The following is a 22,067-nucleotide window of genomic DNA, read 5'->3' on the forward strand; positions in this document are numbered from 1 at the left end:
TGGTGTTATTCAACATGTCCATCTGTGACCTGAAAAAGGTAGCGAACACTGAAATCTCCAGGTCTGCAGGTGACACTGTGCTGTTTTGAGCTGCCAGATACCACCATGGTGGTGGGAAACTTCAAAAGGAGTCATGAAAACTGGACAAAAAGATGTCATGAGCTTCGGCACACACAATGAGTCTATGGAAAAACAACTTAAACCACGTACACATAACACTGAACTCAGAAACAGTAACTCAGGAAAGTTCCTAGAGACTGCCACATGTTCTCTGAAAACACGGGCTCCACATGCAGGAAGCGAAAAAAAAAAAGTCAACAAAGTTTTGAGCATCATCAGACAGGGTACTGACACCAAGGCAGACAGAATCATCCACATCTCCAGGACTGTCTAGTTCTCTGCTCCCAAAAAGGCAGAGCAGAAGGGGACCCAGAAACTGTGCCGAGGACTGTGTGAGGACGATGGTGGTATGCCACCGCATAAGGTCCCCAGCACCAGTCGGAGTATCCCTGGTGCTTCAGAGGAAGGACGTCGCTTTCAGGGTCTTGGGCTACAGGGAGCGCCTGGGACCTCTCCCTGAGGCTGGTGGTGGCCTCACCAGTGCACGGTGTGCTCTAATCAAGGTGCTGACCAGGCAGGTGAAGAAGCTACAGGATGAGATGAGCATACTGCATAGCACCAGTGCAAACAGGAGAGCAATGGGCTCTTTGCAGAAACCCTGCAGAGAGGAGAGTCCAAATCGTGTGTTGTACGGAAGAAGGGTCAGCTAGGGACTATGCTTAAACAAACAGCAGAGGCTCACAAGCTGATGAAGGCTGGGAGCTTGAGACTGCTGAGAGGGAAGAGTCCTCTCTACTGACATGCATCTAAAAAAATCGGTACAGTGCCTTGTAGCAGATGAGGAGGCACTGGAGCCATCCCAGAACGCACCACACGTCAGCACCATCACGAAGCGCCAGCTGAAACCTACTGGAAATGACTTCTGCAAGGCACACAGGCTCACATCTGTCGAGCAGACTTGCTGTGTCAGGGGGCTCGTTGCTAGCCAGAGACTGGGATCTGGCGTGCTGCCACAGACAGCCAAGGCAGCAGCGTACCCTTGCAACAGCGGAGGGTGCACAGCGAGCTGAGGGGAGCGACCATTCCCCACTAATCAGTGCTTGTGACGTTGCATCGGGAGTAAGAGACAGACACTGATAGACTGGAATGCGTGCAGCAGAGGGCAAAGATGATGAACAGGGACATAGAGAATACGCCGTACAAAGAGGCAGAGGACCTGGAGTTTTTGATTGAGAACAGAAGGCTAAAGGGGATGTTGCTGCCATCTTCAGCTACCTAACATAATGGTATAGGGAGAGAGGCAACGGATCCAAGCTGGAACAAGAAAAATTCTAACTGGGTATTAGGAAGAAAGTGTTCACCATAATAGTAGTTAAACATTGGAAGAGGAGACCAGGGAGCCTGTGAGATCTCCATCTTTGGCGACACTCAGAACTTGACCAGACAAGGCCCTCAGAGAGCTGATCTAGGCTGGCCCTGTGCTTTCAGTGAGATCAGTCACCTCTGCAGGTCCCTTCCAACATGAATGATCTTAAATGATTCTGTGATGCCACATCTTGAGAAAGACATCGTGGGGTTAGAGAAGGTCCAGAGAAAGGCAACCAAAATAATGAGGGGATGAAGCAGCACCTTGCAAGGAGAAATGAAGGCCACAGCTCTTAAGTTTGGAGAGAAAGCTGAGGAAGGAGAATGAATGAGGTCTACCACACTGAAGGTGGTGAATAAACTGAATACAGGACTTCCATTTACCAAACTGGCAATACAAGAATTGAAGAGCGCTCAGTGTAACCAGTGGGACATTGATTTAAAGCAGATCAAAGAGTGACAGGTAACGGTGTTCTGGAACTTGCAGCCATGGATGTTGGAGGAGACAGATTCAGCATGTCCAAGGGACGAGAGACATAGGGATGCAGAAAGGGCTGGGCAGGGACGTGATCTCTAACAACCCTAATCCAATGAGTGTGGATGTGTGGGACTGTGAAGGGAATGAGCTGCAGCAAGTGGCTGGCTTGTGTGATGTCTCTGAATAGCACCAGCTAATGCCACCACTGGAAAGGGAATATTGGGTCAAAGAACACTGGCCTGAATGCAGAAGAGCACTTCTGGTTTTCCTTGCGCTTACACATTCATCTCAACACTTTCTGAGTAATGACTGGTCTTCTGAAATGCCTGCATCTTTCCAGGATTCATTAAAAGCTAACATAACCTCAGCAATTTCAAAACTTAACTCTCCCCAAACAGTTCAGCACGATCTGCACAGGTTTGCAGGCCTTTACATGCCGTTTAGATTTCTACAACAGCAGCAGTATGTCCAGTATAACCAACTCTTTACATATGCATGCATCCCTACCTCATCATCTTTTTTTTTTTTAAATCTATACTGTACTTCTCAGACTCTTGCATCAAAATCGTTCATCATAACCCTAATAATTAAACAGCTCAGGAATGTCAGCTGCTAGGCTTCTCACACAGGACTCTACCTTTGAAATGAAGACACCTGGTTCATGAATCCCAAATGGGTGGCTTGAATGGTCACTGCCTCCTACGATGCTGAGTCCCAGGGGACCACCTGCTTTTACAAGGTGAATTTCCTTGAGGGAACAAGAAGCAGAGTCAAGGGGAATAAGGGCTATGACACAAGCACCACAAACACTGAAAAACATGGAGTCAGGTATGTTTTGCATGAGTGAGCGCAAGGACAGACAGGACAAGAGGGTTCCCTATCACTTCTCAATGCCCCAATAACGCAGTGGGCCAGCCCTCATCAGACTACCAGTTTTTTAAATGAAAAACACCCAAGATCACACTACCCCAGATTCCAACAGACTCACTCACCTCAATGGGATATTGATCCTCCAGGCCTTTAGACTGATGGCTCCTTTGCAGCGAAGGTGTCTCCTCCGGTGGGCTCTCCCCATGGCTGGGAGGCGGTGGTGGGGAGTGCATGCGCACTCGTGGCACGCCTGGTGAGTCTCCCTCGCTGGGCTGCTCTGCACCCTCTCTCTCTACCAGCAGCACGATGGTGGGGGAGGATGCGGTAAGCAGCGCTACTGCCTGATCATGCCTGGCTTCTGTCATGTCTACCCCATTGATCTAGAACAACCCGCAAACTCAGCGTCAGATCATCACCCGAGTATACTCTGGCATTTTAAGCACTTCCCATCTTGCTGGAACACTGCCCCTTCTCAAAACCCTGTTCCCCAGAGCGCTCTGTAGCTCACCCCACTCCTTCCTACCTGGCAAAGGGACACAGGCACCTGCTCGTTCCCAGCTGACCACAACCCTCTTTCAAGACAGCTTACCAGCCCCTTTGCCACCTTTCCTCTACACCTCCAAGCCCTAGCAGCATCAGTGATGCTCCAGGGGACCGTGAAGACCAAGTACCATGCTCCACCTCCAGGAGCACTACAAACCTAGCTATTGCCCAGACTATGCTGTGGCTCACTCGTTACCAGGAGAGTACCCATCACTCCTCCTTGGCTTTGCAAGCCAGCTTTCCTACTGGGTCACGATAAAACAAGCCCAGAACGTTTCATCAAAGCAATGGGTCCAAAGATCTCAACACGGGAAGAAGACAAAACCCTGCTTCCCAGAAGTGATGCCACAGCACACTAACGTGCCAGAGCATCAGCTGCCCTTGCACTAGGCCATCTGCCCTTAGCAATCAATCTCGAAGCCCAGACACAGGCACCGAAGAGCCTGATCCGATGTGCGACAGGACCTGCACTGGCCACTGGGCTGCTGTCCACCCATGCTGGGCAAGGTCACGGCACTCTGGTGAAGAAGGCAGTTTTAAGCCATAAAACGTGTACCCCAGGTATAAAGACTTGGAAGCACTGAGAAAGAGACTTTGTCAGTCCACTGTGACTGACTGGCTGACACAGAAGAAAAACTAGAATTCTTTTGGACAAGAAAACATTATCCAATTTGCTATGCCAAACAATTTCAAGAATACAACTACAGTTGTCTTGTGATATCAGTGAAAGATGCAATGCTTCAGACAAATAGATGCTTCCAGTACATACAGAGAAGCAGCAATGCCATTCATACAAGGCATTGAAGAGAACTCATCTGAAAAACTGTATACAATTCTCACCCTTCACGCACAAAAAAAAATAAAAATCTAGTGTAAGTTAACAAGATGTGCAGAGAAAAGCTGCTATGACAGGCAGGGGAACAGAGAGCCCTTCCTACAAAATTAAGGTTTAAAAGAACTTGCCTAGAAACTCAAAGGACCAGAAAGGATGTGACTGTTCTCCATGAACCTACGAGTGACAGAATACTGAGAGGAGAGCCAAGCTAGAACACCACTGCCAAAAGGGCAAAACTTGCCACGAAAAAGTTGAATTTGAAAATGAAAAAGCTTATTTTCCTTCGGCTCTGGAAAAGCTTTCCAAAACGAACAATGAGGACACAAAAACAACAGCTCTTAAGATGGAGTTTGATCAGCTTACAAAACAATAACGTGACTTTGTAACAGCCACAGCAAGTGGATTTTGTAGCCTGCTTCCTCAGTGTCCGATTCCTAGAAATACTACACTCACCAGCCCCTCCCAAGAAAGCAGTTTCTGGACGAAGCTGCCTGCACGGAGTCTGACGAGGCTTTGTGCAGAACCTCCACAAATACCACCACCATGCTCACCTGCCCCATTCCATCCACACTCAAGTACGCTATTCCCCTTACGACATGGAAGAAGATAGCCAAGACAGCCCTGTGTTGTGGTGGACATGAACAGGAAGCTCTCAGCCCCACAGCATCTCCTCTGCTCAGAGGACTGCCCTCAGAGGGACACCTCTGGCACCAACCATAGAAGACAAACAGAAGTACGTGAAGGAACACCAGCCCGCACATGCGTGCAGGTAGAGGAAGGATGTAAAGGTACCTGGCTGCTGAGTGCAAGGGACAGGAAAGATCATAAATTAAACACACAGGTGCGTAAACCTTACCGAAACGCAGATAACAGAGACAAGACTCAGGACACTCACGGATGGATCATTAAAGGAATCATCCACATGGTAACATTAAAGAAGTGGGACGAAAAACTTGGTAATCAATATGCAGACGAAATCAAGATTATAACAGGTTATCAGAACAGCTCTCACAGGAAAGAGCAAACTTGCTACAGGGAGTTTTAAGGGGGATTGTGGGAATGCGCAAAACTTATTATGGGATGTTTAGCAGAAGGATGGCAGGTGGGAAAGGCGAGTGGCCAAGGAGAAGACGGGAGGAACAAGCATGGGAAAGTGGAGAGGGTGGAGAACAAAAGAGGCTGATCACACCGAAGCAGGCTGCTGGTCAGTGTGCTTGTCTGGCCAAGCCCTGTGCCTGATCACCATAGTCTGCTCCATCTCTTTATCAGACTCTGTATTTACTGTGAGGTTTTGCTCTCTACTCTGGGTAAGTATGCAAGATCTACTAGTAAAATTCCAGTTGGTCTAGCCAGCAAGTGGAATCCAAAACATGGAAAGACCTAACAGCTGGCCCAGAAACTGGATAAAAGGCTCAGCATCTGACCAAAGAGCCTTGAAGAATTTCATGCTTGGGCCAGAGACTGCAGAGACCTCCAAGCGTGAGTATTTGTGTGAGCTGAGTGAGGGAGTATACGTGCATATTCCACCAGCAAACCTTAAACCTGATGAGCCAGAGCGTAGGAACAGGGTTGTCTGTGTTGTTCATGCCCTGTGAGGGCTGTTTGTGTTCATGTGTGTGCCTGCAAAAGTACTGCCCTCCTCCTTGCCTGTGTAAATTTGTGGCCAGCCATGTCTGCAGTGGGTTTCATGTTTGGAATCTGCACTTAGCTTTCCTGATGGCTGGACTTGGGAACAGGAAAAAGTGGCAGCCTTGTGTCCAGCGGACTGGGAAGGGAGGATCCTTGGGTCCTCCCATCTGCCAGATACACCAATTTTTAACAAAGATGACATGCAGAGGAGACTTGGCCCTTCGGTTCTTGTCACCAGATGAAGGCCCAAACGCACTCCACAGACAGACCTGCTGTAGCAGCACGCACTTTTGACTTCACACATTTCCCCTATGTTATTTTTCTGCGGCTGACAAGATGATGAGAATGGTCAGATGAAAAGTATACGGTGGTACTTCCCCACACTAGCAAGCAGGGACAGGGGAACTCCCCAGGTCAGAGGCATATCATATACAACAGCCCTTGATGGCATTTTACTCATTAACTTCTCCATTAACTGGCAATCACATTGCCTTCCCAGCTTTTGGACAGCTAGTTTTCAGTGGCCTTCATCACTATGTCTCTGCTTAGCAAGAGAACACGGCCAGCCAGTGCAGTGTGGCTATCTAAGTGCCCAGAGGAAGGGAAAGAGTGTCATCGTCCTTTCCCAGCTCCACGCATTTTCCCGTGTGCCAGGGAGTTATATTATTCTGGTAAATCTCTTAGTGATCAGACTGTTCTCAGTTAGGACCCCCATGTGTCACCTAGTGCTACTACTGTCCTAAATCTCCCCCAGAATCAGTTTTCTTCAGTCTGCTCCCAGTTCTGCCCCACAAAACTCGCTGCCCTTAGCCATTGCTCCAATTCAAGCACCCTCTCTGCTAGATTCCCAACCCACAACTCAAACTCTCCAACATTGACCCCTTGCAGCCCCCTACCCGTGTCTTCCACTACCAAAATGACTCTCAAGACACACCAGAATACAGGGAAAGCTGGAGAGTTAGTAACTGGTTTGTGTCGTGTTAACTTTGAAGAGAGATCTAGGCTGGGCTCTTCAATCCGTGTACTCAAAGCTCCCTTAGGAAAGTAAAAGGAGCTATCCCAGTCCTTCCCCTGCAGAGGAGTCCAGGATGATTTAGAGCACAGGGGAAGAGTATGAAGCTGTGCTGTATTTCTTTTCCTAAGAAAACAAAAATTCTTTGGCAAAGTGAGAACTGAGGCATGACTAGGAGACTGCTGCTTTGGAAACGGGCTTCTGCCCGCTGGGGGTATGAAACCGCCTGTACCCCAACGGGGACCCTCCTGCTTTGCCCACGCAGATACAGGGGAACACACGCAACCTGCACTGCACATCCCAGGAGTCATCATGTCCTGAAAAGCTTGCCAATAAAAATGGGCAGCCACTGCTTCAAAAGAGTTGTGGTGAACAGGGAATGTAAGTGATGCTATGCAGGCACCGCTCTGCGGTGAACACTCTCACACCACCCAGTACCACCGGGCCAGGGCAGCCTCATCGCTCTGACGCAGCGCTAGATTTCCCCAGAGACAGAACGGAACCCACACAGCCACTCATGCATCGCTTACTGCAAGCGGGTATTCTCGAGGACAAACACCACCGAGAAGATATGAGAGGCCTCAGGATCTAACACCACCACTGCACAGGTATCTCACTTAGCAGGGAACCCCACACGCAGGAGAGGCAGAATGGGAACTGCTTCCAGGAGGCACAGCTGTTGCAGAAGCGACCGCCAGACGCCTGCTGCAAGGCACAGAAGCTCTGCGAGTAGTCTCGACTAAGGAAGCGTTCTCCTGGAAGATAATGATTTGTTCCTACTTTCATCGTAACTGAGCACAAGACTTGAGCAGCAGCTGATGCTCAGCACCAAACCTTTTAATTCTACATACACTCCAGCACAGGTAACATCCCCGAGAGCAGGGGACCATGCTCTAAAGCATGGAAGTATTTCCCACCCATGCAATAACACCGTGCTCATCATCGCAGCGCAGTGTGTCAGACGACTAACGGCAGCAAGGCTTTCATCCACATCAAAATCTTACACAGGCCCTGAGACCACATTTTGCAGTCTGCAGACACTGCAGGCTATTACTAGGGAATTAGATCTGCTTTTCCTACGAAGCTGCCCACAGATATAAATAGAGCTGCTAATGGGGGGTGGAGACAGGTTTGACTTTTGACTCTATTCTGAGATCTTGCTTCTCCTTCTTGCCACAGGTAGAGCAAACCAACACCACACGATAGGCCGTGTGCCTGCAATTACGCCTCTCAGTCATGCCTCTGTACCAACGGAGCATCAAAAGATGAGCAGAACCAAAATAATTTAGGCTGTCTGGCAACAATCAGGGTCAGGGCTCAATTCTGGGAGGAGGGGGGGAGCACTAGCAAGGAGGGAGAGATGCTGTACCAGTTCAAGTCTCCTGCCAAGATACGAATGTCAGACCCGGGCCAGAGCTCCACTACAATTTTGTGCCAGAGCAAATACAACACAGCCCCCAGCCTAGGGATAGAGCAGACAGAAGCCAGCACTGACAAGGCTGTATCAGTGTTTACTCACGCCAGCTCTGTGGTAACACGTGCTCTTACCACAACAGCTAGATCAGAAACCCACCACCAGCACCAGGATGCAGGAGCTTTCACTTGGAGGCAGCATGCGAGCTTGGGAAGAGGATGAAGGAGACTCAGCAGACTCTCCCCGCAGGACGGGGAGCAAGTGACATTGCAGAGAGGCTTGAGGTTAGAGGCAGCAGCAAGATCCATACCACTGGCACAAACAGGAAGGGAAACCGGGGCCAGAGTTTCAAATGAGAGCAGAGGGAAGCACTGGGGTGCCGTGCTGTGGCAGAGCCCTCCGAGGCTGTCCTACAAGGCTCTGCAGGGACAACAGGCTAGGGCAGCACTGTCGTATCATCTCTCTCCAGTACAGCCCGGACTGCCTCACGTCGTGTTCCTGTGGGGAAGCACTCACGCAGTGCTTGGGGAAAGGGGAGGCATTAACTGCACCCACCACCAGTCACAGGCAGGGGCACAACCACCAAGATTAAATGCTCTCCCAGCAGGCTCAGGAGCTGAAAAAAGGACCCCCAAAATCCAGCCTCGATGACAGAAAAACAGCCCTTGTACGAGGAAGAGCGGGGAGCTCAGTCAGACCCCTTCCCTCCACACCAGCACTCACCGAGATGACCCGATCTCCTACGTGCAGGATGCCGTCACGATGGGCTGCACCACCCTCTGCAATCCGTGAGATAAAGATCCCCTGAAACACAGTCACAAGGGTCAGAGCAGCCCGTGCTTCCCCTCACCAGGGCTTGGCTTTCCAGAATCTTTCCTGGACACCGGGCAGGTTTCAGCCCCTTCCCCTTCGCAGACCCCTCCCCTGCACTGGCACTTCCCATTTGTTCCCCACTCCACACAAGCCCTCTCCTGCTTCTAGAGCCATCTGCAAACCCCCCAGCTGCAAGCAAAGACTTCACATGGCTGAGAGCCCAGAATATGTGTCAAGAGGACAGAAGCAAGATTAAATGTCGCTGGCAGGGATTGTGAGCCCCAGCCCCACCTACTTCTGAACTTCTCTCCTTCCCTGACGTAAGAGTAGATTCTGGCCCACCAGCCCAGGGCCATGCTGCACTGCTGCGTGCCCACAGGTGAGGAAGACCCTGTGCTGCTCCCACAAGCAGTGCCGAGACTCGGGGACGAAGCACCTTCCTTCCCAGGAAACCATTACTGACCGTGTCGCCAGCCCGGTAGGGTGTGGAGCCTTTGCCACCAGCGATGCTGAAGCCCAGGCCTTTCTCGTTGCGCATGAGGCAGGTGGAATATCGCTCTGTGGGAGGGACCCCCTCGGGGCGTTCTGGGAAGCGCAGACCACCTCGCCTCTCCCGAGGGCTGTAGTCATCCTCCGGGCGCAGCGGAGTGACAGTGATGGCATTCTCCGGCTCCACCATCCGCTCCCGCAGAACTGTCATGGAGACCGAGCTTCCCGAGCCACGCAGAGCTTCCACCGCCACGTGATGCTCAGCACAGTGCAGGGACACGCCGTTCACCTGGGGACAGACAGAGCCAGGTGCCACCCTTACTTCCATGGGGAGTTCTTCCAAGAGCTGCACAGATGGCTCCAACCTTAGCCACTGCTGCCCAGCGGAAGCACAGCTCGCTCCCTGCAGAGCCCGGCCAACGCCTTGTTCCCACAGGAGCTCCCACAGACCTCACCCGTGGCCCGCAAGCGAGTCTGTGCTGTGGGAGGCTCCCACAGCAGTGCTGCCCGTCCCAGGCCAGGGCAGCCCCCACCAAGCACAGTGAGGGCCCGTCCAGAGGAATTCTTCCCCTGCAGGGAGCTCCAACACCCCTATCACCTGCATCATCCCTGCAGGCAGCAAACTCCCAGACAGACAACCACCCACCCAGAACCATCTCCCCTAATCAATCTCAGCACAACTCAGGTCGACAAGAAGGACATCTACCTCCTCGTACCCTGAAACATCCATTTCCTTCCCCTCCACGCAAAACCAGTGAAGTACTTGCAGGGAGGGCAGCGGGTTCTGCAGCTCTCAGGGAAGCCACCTGATTCCCTACACTCTTGCTTCCCTGATTTCAGCAAAAAAGTCCTAGCACATTAGAAAACTGAGGAAATGCAAAGTGAGGGCCCATGAAGCTGAAGAATCTTCTTTTCACAGCAGCTACCTCACTTAATATTAACGCACACTTACAGGAAAGATTGTCTGGCGCTCATCCTGAAAACTAGATGTTCAAATCTGTTTCCTCCACTTCATGGCCTTTAGGGTTTCTTCCCACCGTGGCCTTCATTACCGAGCAACGCTCCATAGCCCTTCTCTAGCACTAAAGAGATATTCCTTACAACTCACAGCCAGTGAGAATGGAACCCATGTCTGACGTGTCTCAGCCATGTCTTACTGGTGGACACAACACAGACTTTTAGAAGGAATACGACAAATCTCTGAGCTATGTTGTGAGTGTACTTCCATTTTTGCAGGAGGCATAGATGACTGGGCATCATGGGAAGTTAATCAGAAATGAAAAATACCCCAGTCTTTTCCCAAAGCTGTAACTGAAGTGGGATCTACAAGGATGGTGAGGGGACTGGAGACTGGAGCATCTCCACTACGAGGAGAGGTTGAGGGAACTGGGCTTGTTCAGCCTGAAAAAGAGAAGGCTGCAAGGGGACCTTATAAATGCCTACAAATATCTGAAGGGTGGGTGTCAGGAGGATGGGGCCAAGCTCTTTTCAGTGGTGCCCAGTGACAGGACAAGGGGTAATGGGCACAAACTGAGGCACAGGAAGTTCCGTCTGAACATGAGGAGGAACTTCTTCTCTCTGAGGGTGACGGAGCACTGGAACAGGCTGCCCAGGGAGGTTGTGGAGTCTCCTTCTCTGGAGATATTCAAGACCCGCCTGGACAAGGTCCTGTGCAGCCTGCTGTAGGTGACCCTGCTTCGGCGGGGGGGTTGGACTAGATGACCCACAGAGGTCCCTTCCAACCCCTACTATTCTGTGATTCTGTGATCTACTTTACACAAAATAGCCAGATGCCATGAATTTATCTGTTGGGAAGGGGAATAATCATTCATCTCTCAAAATCCTGAAGATTGGACTCCCTTTTGGAAGTCATTCAGCAGCAAAATGCAGTACAATGCATGCAGCACAAGGATGCTCGGTGACACTTAAGGCCCTAAAACAGAAAAGACACCAGGCTAGATCACATGCATATTCCTTTTGGGACTTAAACTTCATGGAAATCTGCATCCAGTTCTGGGCTCCCCAGTTCCAAGAAAGATGAGGAGCTACTGGAGAGAGTCCAGCGGAGGGCTACGAGGATGATGAGGGGACTGGAGCATCTGTCCTATGAGGAGAGGCTGAGGGAGCTGGGCTTGTTCAGCCTGGAGAAGAGAAGGCTGCGAGGGGACCTAATAAATGCTTATAAATATCTGCAGGGTGGGGTCAGGAGGATGGGGCCAGATTCTTTACAGTGGTGCCCAGTGACAGGACAAGGGGCAATGGGCACAAACTGAAGCAGAGGAAGTTCTGTCTGAACATGAGGAAGAACTTCTTCCCTCTGAGGGTGATGGAGCCCTGGCCCAGGCTGCCCAGAGAGGTTGTGGAGTCTCCTTCTCTGGAGATATTCAAGACCCGCCTGGACAAGGTCCTGTGCAGCCTGCTCTGGGTGACCCTGCTTCGGCAGGGGGTTGGACTGGGTGATCCACAGGGGTTCTTTCCAATCCCTACCATTGTGTGATTCTGTGAATTACCAAGACAATCCTCTGATAACTGCAGCAGGGAACAAGGGAACCTCTGAAACTCCATAATCAAGTTTTCCTCACAAAGGGATATAAAAACTACTAATTACAGAACCACATAGCACTTTATTTGACTGCTGCCATGGTCAATGCCAGGTAAGTAGAGAGAAATACTGGAACGTCTACTCAGGCAAATGCCCAGGCCTTCACTGCTAATGTACAGGCTGCAGTGAGCAGGAGTGCGTGAGATCCCTAGAGACACCACACCAGGTCACACAGCAGCCAGCACCCCAAACACAGACCACTTCTTCCTCTGATCTCTGTCCAGCACTGCAGTGACATCTATTCCCTCCATACTGCAATTAATCCTTCCTCAAGTGCATCTCAATCCTGCAGGTTTAATCACATTTTTAAATACTTTGAAGACAGGCAAGTACGGCGTGTGGCTGGCTCTCTGGTTAAGCAGTTATCCCACAAGGTCCACTTTTGCCCCACACAGGAAAGCAGATGTGTAGAGGCCGGCTGGTTGACCTGCTGGGGACGTGGGCACGCGCTGCTGAGCACTTCTTCCCACCTGGGTTACACAGCACTTCAGAGTTGGGGGAGAGTGAACACAGGAGCAGTTTCTGGCCTTACAAAGCAGCAAGAGACAAACGACAACGTTAATTAAACAACTATTTGAGCCAGGGCAATTTTGTTTTGCTCTTGCACAGCTCCTGATGCTTAATTTGGCCTACAAACTAGCGCGATGCAAATACCAAACCATACTTCTCCACGCACTCTCAAGTCATTAGAAGCATTTGCTCCTTCGGAGTAGCTAGGTTCTTACCTCCAGAAGCTTGTCCCCAACACGAACCCCGGCACGAGCTGCAGGACCCTCTTCTGACACGCGGGAGATAAAGATGCCCTGGAAACAAAACTATTTGTTAGAAGCAGTAGAGCCCATTCCTCAACCCTTTAAAGCGTAGAGAGACCACTCCACCCCATTCACCTTAAGGAAAAATACCTCACCAATCCCACACCCTGGATGTGGGGACAGGACGGCCACATCACCCCATTCAAGAGCTGATAGATAGGGGAAAGAAATCCCATTGCAGGGCTACCCCACAGGTGACAAAGGGGAACAGGGAATGACACTTTAATCCTTTTCCAGTGGGACGAGAACACGATGCAGCTGATGCTGCCACACGCGTGGAATACAACCCCACACTCTTTGCCTGTGAGTCCCGTGCATCAGGACACGGGTGGGAAAGAAAGAGCTGTTCTCGCTGCGGCTCTCTGCGGTCAGCAGCAGGAAGGTCCAACAAGTTGTGCTCCAGAGGCAAGAGCCTGCTCAGCCCTGCCAACCTCCTGCTTTGGGGCTGGTCGAGGGCTGCTCCCACCTTGCTCTGAAAGCCCAGCCCAGCCACAAAGCTGACACACACGGACACCCAGCCTCCAGCTGCAGAAAGCTAGTCCCTGAAAGTGGGTGCTTCAATAATTACACAGTCCAGGGTCTTACCTCATCATCACCCTTATAGGGGGTGGAGCCCTTGCCCCCTGCGATGCTGATGCCCAGCCCCCCCGTCTGCCGCACGATAGTCAGTGTCAACTGGAAGCAGAATGGACACAGGTTACAGGTCAGTATCGACCAGGACAACACCCAAAACATCTTGAAGAGCAAGGGATAACTACGTCAAGAACAAGCGCCACAGTATAAACTTTATCTGCTCACATATTTGTGTAACCTGTGGTATCCATGCCTCAAAGGCACCAAAGTCACAATACACTTAAACAAACAAATCCTTTTTCACAGTTGAGGCCTGAACCTTATCTCAAGACCAAGAGTCAGTTTGCCTGTAATGAACACATCGGAACAAGATGTTCACCACAAAGGAAACTGAGCAGCAGTGAGATGGGACTGGACAAAGAAGCAGGGACAGCGTTCACATCACAGCCCAGCTTTGCCACGTGGCTCCCTTCGGGGTGTAATTCCATACAACTACTGGGAGATTAAGGGTCACCCCAACGTAGCATGCATTAACAAGAATGGCACCTCTTCCAGAATATCCTGGACAGATACAGATCCAGAAAAGCCATCTGCTTTGTCCAGCTGGCTCCTTCCTCTTCTCCCCTCTGCACAGGCAGGCTCAGGATTGTACCTGTGTGATCCAGAAGTCACTTCTCCTACTTATCTCCCACCTCTATGTACCAAATTATGCCCACTTCCAATAGCAAAACTTTTGGTCAAACTTGGACTGAAATTGCTTATATTCAGGACATCAGCACAAACTGCTCACATTGCCCCAGTCATGAGAAGGAAGACAGGGAGCATGCGGTAGGGTACAGAGGTAGGAATGGGACAGAGAGGACTCTCTCAGGGATCTGTCAGGGCCAAGGACCAAGGAGCTGGTGAGATAAGTGACAGAAATGTACACCGAGTCCTGGAGAGAACCAAATTTGCTGTCCTCCAGATGTCACTTCTCTGGAAACAAAGTCCAGAACGGAGAGCGGCTGCTGCAGAGGTGTCTAGCTTCAACATCAAGTCCACTTGGCCTAGGCTGGGCCACAGTGTGGGCAGCAAAAGAAGCAGGAGACTTGCTTTCCTTAACCCCTTCCTTTAAATCCTTCTTCACTCTCTACACTGACAGAAGCGACACCCTGTGTGGCTTCACAATCTGCTAAGTTTAAAACAAAAACAAAACCAAAAAAACCACCACAGGAAATGCAGAACTAAAATGAGTTTCCTCGCCATTTCCTTCAGTGCCCAGCCAACAGCGTAGCAGAAAGCTGCTGGGACCTTCACAAGGAAATCCCCGATTCTCGACGGACAGTAAGTACATCGTCTCTGGTGCAAGACCTAGAGACTGAGTAAAATCCAAGTATTGAAAGACAGGGATTATTCAGGTGACACAGAGAAGTGTGATAGTCATGAGATAGCACTGCATGTCATTGATAGCCCACACTAAAACCAGTTACAGATTAGACTAACGCTTCTTGCGTGAAGAATTCTATTAGGATCTAACTACAAATACGACTTCTTTTCTTCCAGTCTCACTGGATTTTAGTAACGCTCTAAAGACTTCTATTTATATTCAACACAAAAACTTCTAAAGACAATGGAAAACTAGGTCTCCAGGCAAGGACTAGAGAGTATTCTAGTAACAAGATCCAGGTATTTCCAAGGAAGATAGCTGATGGCTTTGCTCAGTGCCTGAAACAACACGGCACAATTTGCTATTTCACCCCTTAAAGAAAGTCACCTTCAGTTGCACTGCAAGTTGATTGCGTAAACTAACTGAAAGATCAACAACAAATTTATCACTGATGGCACCAAAGCACAAGCCAAGGAAGCAGCTATGTCTCCATCACCCTCAGTCCCACCTACGTCTCTCTCTGTACGTCTCCACGGAACACAAACAAACCAAGACTGATTCCATCTCAACCTATTTTTAATACAGCTGCCTTTTAACAGATTCACTTGATCTTGTGAGATTTTCCAACTTGCAGCGAGTAAACATGCACCTTTCTGGAGCAACCAGAAACGCTGCACACACGGGCAGGCTTACTTTTCAGTAGCAGCCAGCGATCTGCGCGTAGGCCAACAGACTTGAATCAGTGTTGAGCGCTGTGCCTCGCAGCTGCCAGCTAAGGATTTCTGAGACTGGCTCTTGCAGGGGCACAGCAGACGCAGAGAGCAAGCGAGACATTTGCAGGACTCAACTGCCAAAGCACGGAGCTGTTGTACTTCACAGCCTGCTGAAAGACCACGTTATTCCTCCAGACATACCTACGGGAGTGGGGGTTTAAGGGCTTTATTTCCAGAAGGCAGCAAGTTTCCACGTGCACAGGCATCTTTCTACAACTTGCAATATATCTGGAGGCATCTAAGTGTCTAATCCCTGCATTTGCGTCACTTGAAACTTCAGATGAGACTGGATTGTCAACAATGACGCAGAAAACACAAACATGCGATAAACGCTTCTGATTTGTATTTGGACAGCAGCATGATGATGTACACGCCTCACGTGAAGGTGGTGAACCACACTTCACTCCCAACAGCAGCTGAAGAATCCATTTAATATCATCAGTAAGGAATAATGACTTTAAAAGTCAAAAGGACTGGACAACTTGTGCCCAAGAGTCCTAACAACTAAGATCTCCGATACGCTTATAGTGGATTCACAAAATTCTGGAATCTTGATGCCCTGAAATGGCATTTACACTGTGCTGTTAGATGAAGAGATTACAAAGGATGATGCCTGTAACCCTTAGCATGTCACCCTAGCACCAATTCCAGAAAAGTAACCGAAGAACATACATGTCTCTTACGAGGCACACAAAAACAGCACTCCTGCCAAACAGCTGAATTTTATGAAAAGTAGGGCTGAAAAAATGAACACACGTCTATTTCAGTCTTTGACAAGACTCCAAACCTGGCTATTAAAGATTTAACAAGCAGATTTTTGTAAAACATTAAACTTGTTATCACAAGACATTCTTACTGACGCCGTATGATGCTGCTTTTAGGTGTACATTATACAAGGTAAGAGCCAGCAGAGGCCAAGCACCAGTCGTCAGTGAAGAACCGAGAATTACAGCGCTGCCAAGAACTGCGTCAGGCCTGATCTTCTCCCAAACCACTGACAGTAAAAACGTTAATAGCTCCACAGGAGGGGAGGCTAGGAGTCTTCAAATACGGGAGGGGGAGGGATAGACATTTTTTTAATCTTTTCACACCGCTAACAACTTCATAGGAAATTATTATTCCATGTTTGCAACAACAAAGGAATTGGGGATACCCAATGAAATTTCAGCAGCAAGATTAAAGAAATGCTTTTTAATACAAAGCACAAGTAAGTTACATTATTTATTACTACTAAGTACTAAGGAACTAAAATGTGTAAAAGGGACCGGAGACATCAGACAGTTATACAGACAGCAGCTCCACTGTGTCCAGTACAATAGTATGAACAGTCCAGAAATCCTAAATTACAGATTGCAAGGACCTGGGCAAACACCAGTGCCAGGATCACCGAGTCTCGCTAAGGTCTATGCTTCCTAAAGCCCAAAGAAAGCCCCTCACACCCACCACTAGAGACATCTTTCCACAGACATCACACTCAACTCTGTATGCCCTTTTTCCAGGAACACCTTCAACAAAACAGAGGGTACTTATATAGCACATAAATGTAAGAGACACTGGAGTTCAGGAGCCAGAGGCACTGACTCACCAGGAAAGATTAGAAGAGCTAAATCTGTCTGGCTTCAGTAAGCAACAACTCGTGAGGACAAGGGGACAGGCCGAAAATATCAGTGATCAAATGGAAGGTGGGAGATTACTGCATGAGCTGTTGAGAACTATTAAAAACGAACAACAGAAAAAGGAACATGAAGGAAAGATCCTGCCCTGGCAGAGGAGCAGCCTACTGGGTATGCGTTGAAGACTTTCTGGCTCTGATGTTTTTCCTTCCGCCATTCGGATGGTTTTGAAGTTACCAAGGGAATGGGCATTTACAAGGCAGAGATGACAGGGTACAGATCAGAGGAGTCAAGTACTTTACTGCCTTCTTACTAAACACCTCTCCACCCAGTTTAGCACTAACCAGAGTGCCAAACAAGAGAAGCTTCCAAATTTCAGTGACTGACAGCAGCATTAAGAGCAGACAGGACAGGCAGCCTGCAGTGCTAAACACTCTGGTGCAGTCCTGCAGATCCCCTTCCCTACAGACATGCCAAGACAGTGAACAATGCTTCATTAAGTGAGGATGAAGAAAGGATGCATTTTTCTCAAATATTAAATACGATGACTTTTGAGCCATAAATAAAAAACTAGGTTCATACAGATATGATTAATCTTGATATAAATACATATAGATATGAATATGTAGCTATCATATAGATATGAATCACATATCACTATGTATATGAATATTCATATCTATATATGTGTGTCTATATAGAGACACGATTTCATCTTGATACAAGAAAAAAATGTTTACAGTGAGAACAACCATTCACTGGAACAAACTCCCCAGGGACGTAGCAGAGGTTTTCAAGGTGCGATTGGTCAGGGTGCCAAGTAATCTCACCCAGGCTCCCTTTCCCACAAAAGGCTGGGCCTTTCAAGGTCCCTTCCAGCCTGGGCTGTTTTATGATTCTATTATTAGTTCTTTCATTAAGTCCAGGAATAGGGATTTAAGAAGCTCGTACTTCTCCCTCATCACGATGGGCACCCAGGTTTGCCACAGGCATGGAAACGCCAACAGCAAAAGAGGGGAACCTGCAAGGAACTGGGTGGCTACATCACAGAACGCAACAGGACAGAATCCCTCTGGAAATGAAAACATTCAACTTCTTAGACAAAGAGGAACAAAATGAATATTGGAGAAAGCTACCAAGCCTTGAATCATTCCCCAGACTGGGAAACACGACAAAAACCTAGACATGAAGTTCTGCGGATTCAGCTGGAATGGGCGACACTGAAACATTATATTTCTTCCTCTCTTCAGCAGCAGAGAAATTTTATTCCTGTTCTTACTGATTTTTTTAATGTAGTAAAAACATTGGTGTAGGCATTCATTTTGCATCATTCTGACTATAATATTTCACTTAGAAACTCCTCTCAGCCCCAAAATTTCTTACTGTTCTAAAGGTCCATTTTAGCCCATCATTTAATATACAACTAAAAGCATAAAAGGACTAGAGCATTTACAGCTCCCTCCTAAAATCTGTTTCAGCTTTCTGCTGCTAAGGGCAAACAGCATGGCAGGAGAGCGTTTGTCCAATAGGAAGATAAATGGAAAATTCTTGCACTAAACCTGGCATCACTCATTTTAAAACATGCAAGCAGAGACATCTTTAATACACCAACAGTCTGGAGGACAAAACTCACTGAGGACCTTGATGTTGAATGCAGGAACAACAGCTAGGTAGCTAAAGAGACTTCTCATCCATGAACAGAAACTACCACATCTGAAGTGGAAAAAAACCTAGGGAATTTAGTGAACTAAAGTCTGAATAAACTCTGTCACATTATGCAGAGTCAGCAAATGCGAATTCAGGTAGAACAGGTGAGTGAAAAAGCAGTGAGACAGGCAGGGAATGGATATCTAACAAGAGAACACTAGAAGAATTTGGTTTCTTTGATCTAGAAAAATGAAGGCTAGGAGTTGTGACGGATGTCCATAAAAATATACCAAGGACAAGGAAACAAAGTGTCAGACAGCAGGAAAAAGAGTTTTCAAGATAAAATATAATGGAAACAATGAACTGACAAATGCAAATTCAGCTTGAAAGTATGCTTTCTGATCATTCAAGAAGAAGAAATCTGAAGAAGTTTTTGGTTTCTCTGAGTAGGGGGAACCTAAGTGCGTGCACACGTCGAGTAACAGGAAGAAACAATCTACGTTTAATAAAGAGTTTGACTGATTTATGAAACAGAGTATAGTATCTGGTTGCTAGTGGTGGTAGGAGACTTGACTTCAGGATTTCTTCCAAATAATCTATGTTATCTTTGTTGTGAAGTTAGCTTGTTGCTCCTGAATTGAGCACAGCCATTAGCCAGAATTTCAGTTCCCGCATCCACGCTGGTGAATGCCTTCCATTGAAGTCTCGAAACTATTACAGGAGTTATTTTTCTCCTCTATAGACACAGTCAGAAAATACCATTAAGCTTGCAAGTAGGGAGCAGTTTTTAAAGGCATGCAAATGCTTAAGCCCCATTAATTGCTACAGGGGTTATTTTAATGCCTTTTCTTTTAATATAATCCTCGTCGTAAGCAGCAAGACCCATATCTGTCATACACACTGCATTTTCCTGTTTCAAAAATGAAAATCAGATTTGCAGTGGAGGGTTTTGTTTAAACACAGTATCTTCTCTCTGTTAAAAACACTTCTCTGTTGCTTTCTGTTCTTTCTATTTGAGAAAGCAAACCAGACAATTGTGCCACACTCTTTGCGCAGGAAAAGGAAACTCTGCAGGTAGTTCTGCATTGGTGTGAGACATCATTCCAGTTTGCTACTTGGTCGCTAAGAAAGATCCAGATCGGATAAAATTTGCAGTTGACACAGTGATATATTATGACAAGTAAGCAGCAGCCACACAAGTAATCTCTGCCCCTCTGTAGGTGAGCTGTATTTAAACTGTGCCTGAAAAGACCTGAATGCAAGGTTGCACATCTGCAAGAAGAGATTACAGCCCCTGCCTCCAAACTACTGGGTCACAGGAGAAAAAAGAACAATAAGGGGCCCTTCATACCAGTAGGAAAAGGTCATGAAAACATTCCTATGGCAATAAATTAAAAGCCAGACAAATTCAAATAGAAAATATGGCATCTTCTTCCTTGCTCAATGAGAACTTCAGTCATTTAAAAAAATTAAATGAGAGAAAGCAGTGTTGTAGCTTTTCATAACTTCGGGAGGACTCTGCTCTGTCAGAAAGTACATTCTAGTCAAGCCAGCTGAGCAAATACAGGTAAGGTTAATCAATCTTTTCAGGGTTTAAAATTTACAGGTCACATTGCACGAAAATCAGAGAATTTAAGCCTGGCAATCTCCTGACGAGTACGCAGTCTCACCCAGAAAACAATAAAAACAGACCAGGGTGCAGAGGTCCAAGTGTGAAGGCAGCACTGGCGCAGCACGGCCGAGATGAACAGGACTGCTCGTGATGGCAGGACATCACAACGCCACGCAGCAGGTGGGCCAAACTTCAGAGCTGAACCGCCTCAACACGGGATGCTTCAGGACCAAGCCGTGCTGTCATGGTCTGCCTCTGGCAAACAGTAATTGTGGTGCCAAGCACAAGGCTGCCATTCAAACACAAATGGTAATATTTCTGAGCAATTTCCAAGGGACAAGACTGTGGAGACTCTCTCCTTTAAGGAGAGGACTTGACTCGCTTCCGACTCCAGAGCGACGGGATATGACATCCAAGCAGGAGCAGCTGACATGATCTTTTCCACCACCCACCAAGGAAGCAGTCAAGGCACTCTGAACACCTAAGATCAGCCTAGCTTCTTCCTAGAGAGGCAAATTTGCAGCACATCCTTTCTAGACAGCCTTGTGCAGCTGGGAGAAAGCATCATGAGACAAGCAAAAACCTATAAAGCTCCTCAGCACAAGCGCTGCCAGCGCAGAGCCCTTCACACTCCTGTATTTTCAGGTGCTCTGCAGAAGACGAGTTAAGCCTGGGCAAACACAGAAGGATGCTATCAGCCATTACTGCAGACAAAGAAGCATCGGTCATTGAAACAGAATTTGGGATCCTCTTTCCACTGTTACCTTCAGTCTGCACAGCAGCTCTTTCTGGAATATTTCTTCAGAAATTATCTGAAAACAGATATCAGGTGCAAACTTGTGCCTTCAGACAGCAGCTTGATACTCTTCTCCTCCAAAAGCCTCCCTACAACCCAGATAAAGCCATTTCCGCAGTGCAGATGGACACTGAGACAAAAGATTGGGAACAGTTGGCAGTGGAATCTAGATGTCTACTATCAGATACCATGTGCTTTAACAAAACTTCTTCCTTATATCCAGTCTAAATCTCCCCTCTTTCAGTCTAAAGCCATTCCCCCTTGTCCCATCGCAACAGGCTCTCCTAGAACAGCCTGTCCCCATCTTTCTTACATGCCCCTTTTAAATACTGAAAGGCCACAAGAAGGTCTCCCCAGAACCTTCTCTTCCCCAGGCTGAGCAGCCCCAGCTCTCCCAGCCTCTCCTCCCAGCAGAGGGGTTCCAGCCCTCGGGTCATTGCTGGGGCCTCCTCTGGCCCCACTCCCACAGCTCCAGCTCTGTCCTGTGCTGAGGGCTCCAGAGCTGGACGCAGGGCTCCCGGGGGGGGTCTCAGCAGAGCGGGGCAGAGGGGCAGAACCCCCTCCCTCACCCTGTGCCCCCGCTGCTGGGGATGCAGCCCAGGGCACGGTTGGCCTTCTGGGCTGCCAGCGCACACTGCCGGGTCACGTCCCGTTTGTCACCCACCAGCACCCCCAGGTCCTTCTTCTCAGGGCTGCTCTCAACCCATCCCTCCCCCACCCCGTACTGACACTAGGGGATGCCCCGACCCAGGTGCAGGACCTTGC

General features: G+C 48.5%; 1 protein-coding gene across 34 annotated transcripts in view; it reads right to left on the bottom strand.

Annotated features, from left to right (window-relative positions):
• The window catches only part of SCRIB (scribble planar cell polarity protein), a 115,686-nt gene that overhangs the window by 52,142 nt on the left and 41,477 nt on the right, over positions 1-22,067 (bottom strand). For 28 of the 34 annotated variants that reach the window (XM_075415358.1, XM_075415359.1, XM_075415363.1 and 25 more), the window contains 6 exons: positions 13,508-13,597; positions 12,836-12,913; positions 9,483-9,797; positions 8,930-9,010; positions 2,896-3,153; positions 2,541-2,651 (listed from right to left, as the gene is read on the bottom strand). In XM_075415358.1, the coding sequence (XP_075271473.1) occupies positions 2,541-2,651; positions 2,896-3,153; positions 8,930-9,010; positions 9,483-9,797; positions 12,836-12,913; positions 13,508-13,597 (933 nt within the window). Of the gene's footprint in view, positions 1-2,540; positions 2,652-2,895; positions 3,154-8,146; positions 8,413-8,929; positions 9,011-9,482; positions 9,798-12,835; positions 12,914-13,507; positions 13,598-22,067 lie in introns of those variants that run through there. The other 6 variants (XM_075415375.1, XM_075415374.1, XM_075415368.1 and 3 more) reach the window with 5 other exon arrangements.

This window comes from Opisthocomus hoazin, chromosome 3, assembly GCF_030867145.1.
Source record: "Opisthocomus hoazin isolate bOpiHoa1 chromosome 3, bOpiHoa1.hap1, whole genome shotgun sequence".
NCBI lineage: Eukaryota > Metazoa > Chordata > Aves > Opisthocomiformes > Opisthocomidae > Opisthocomus > Opisthocomus hoazin.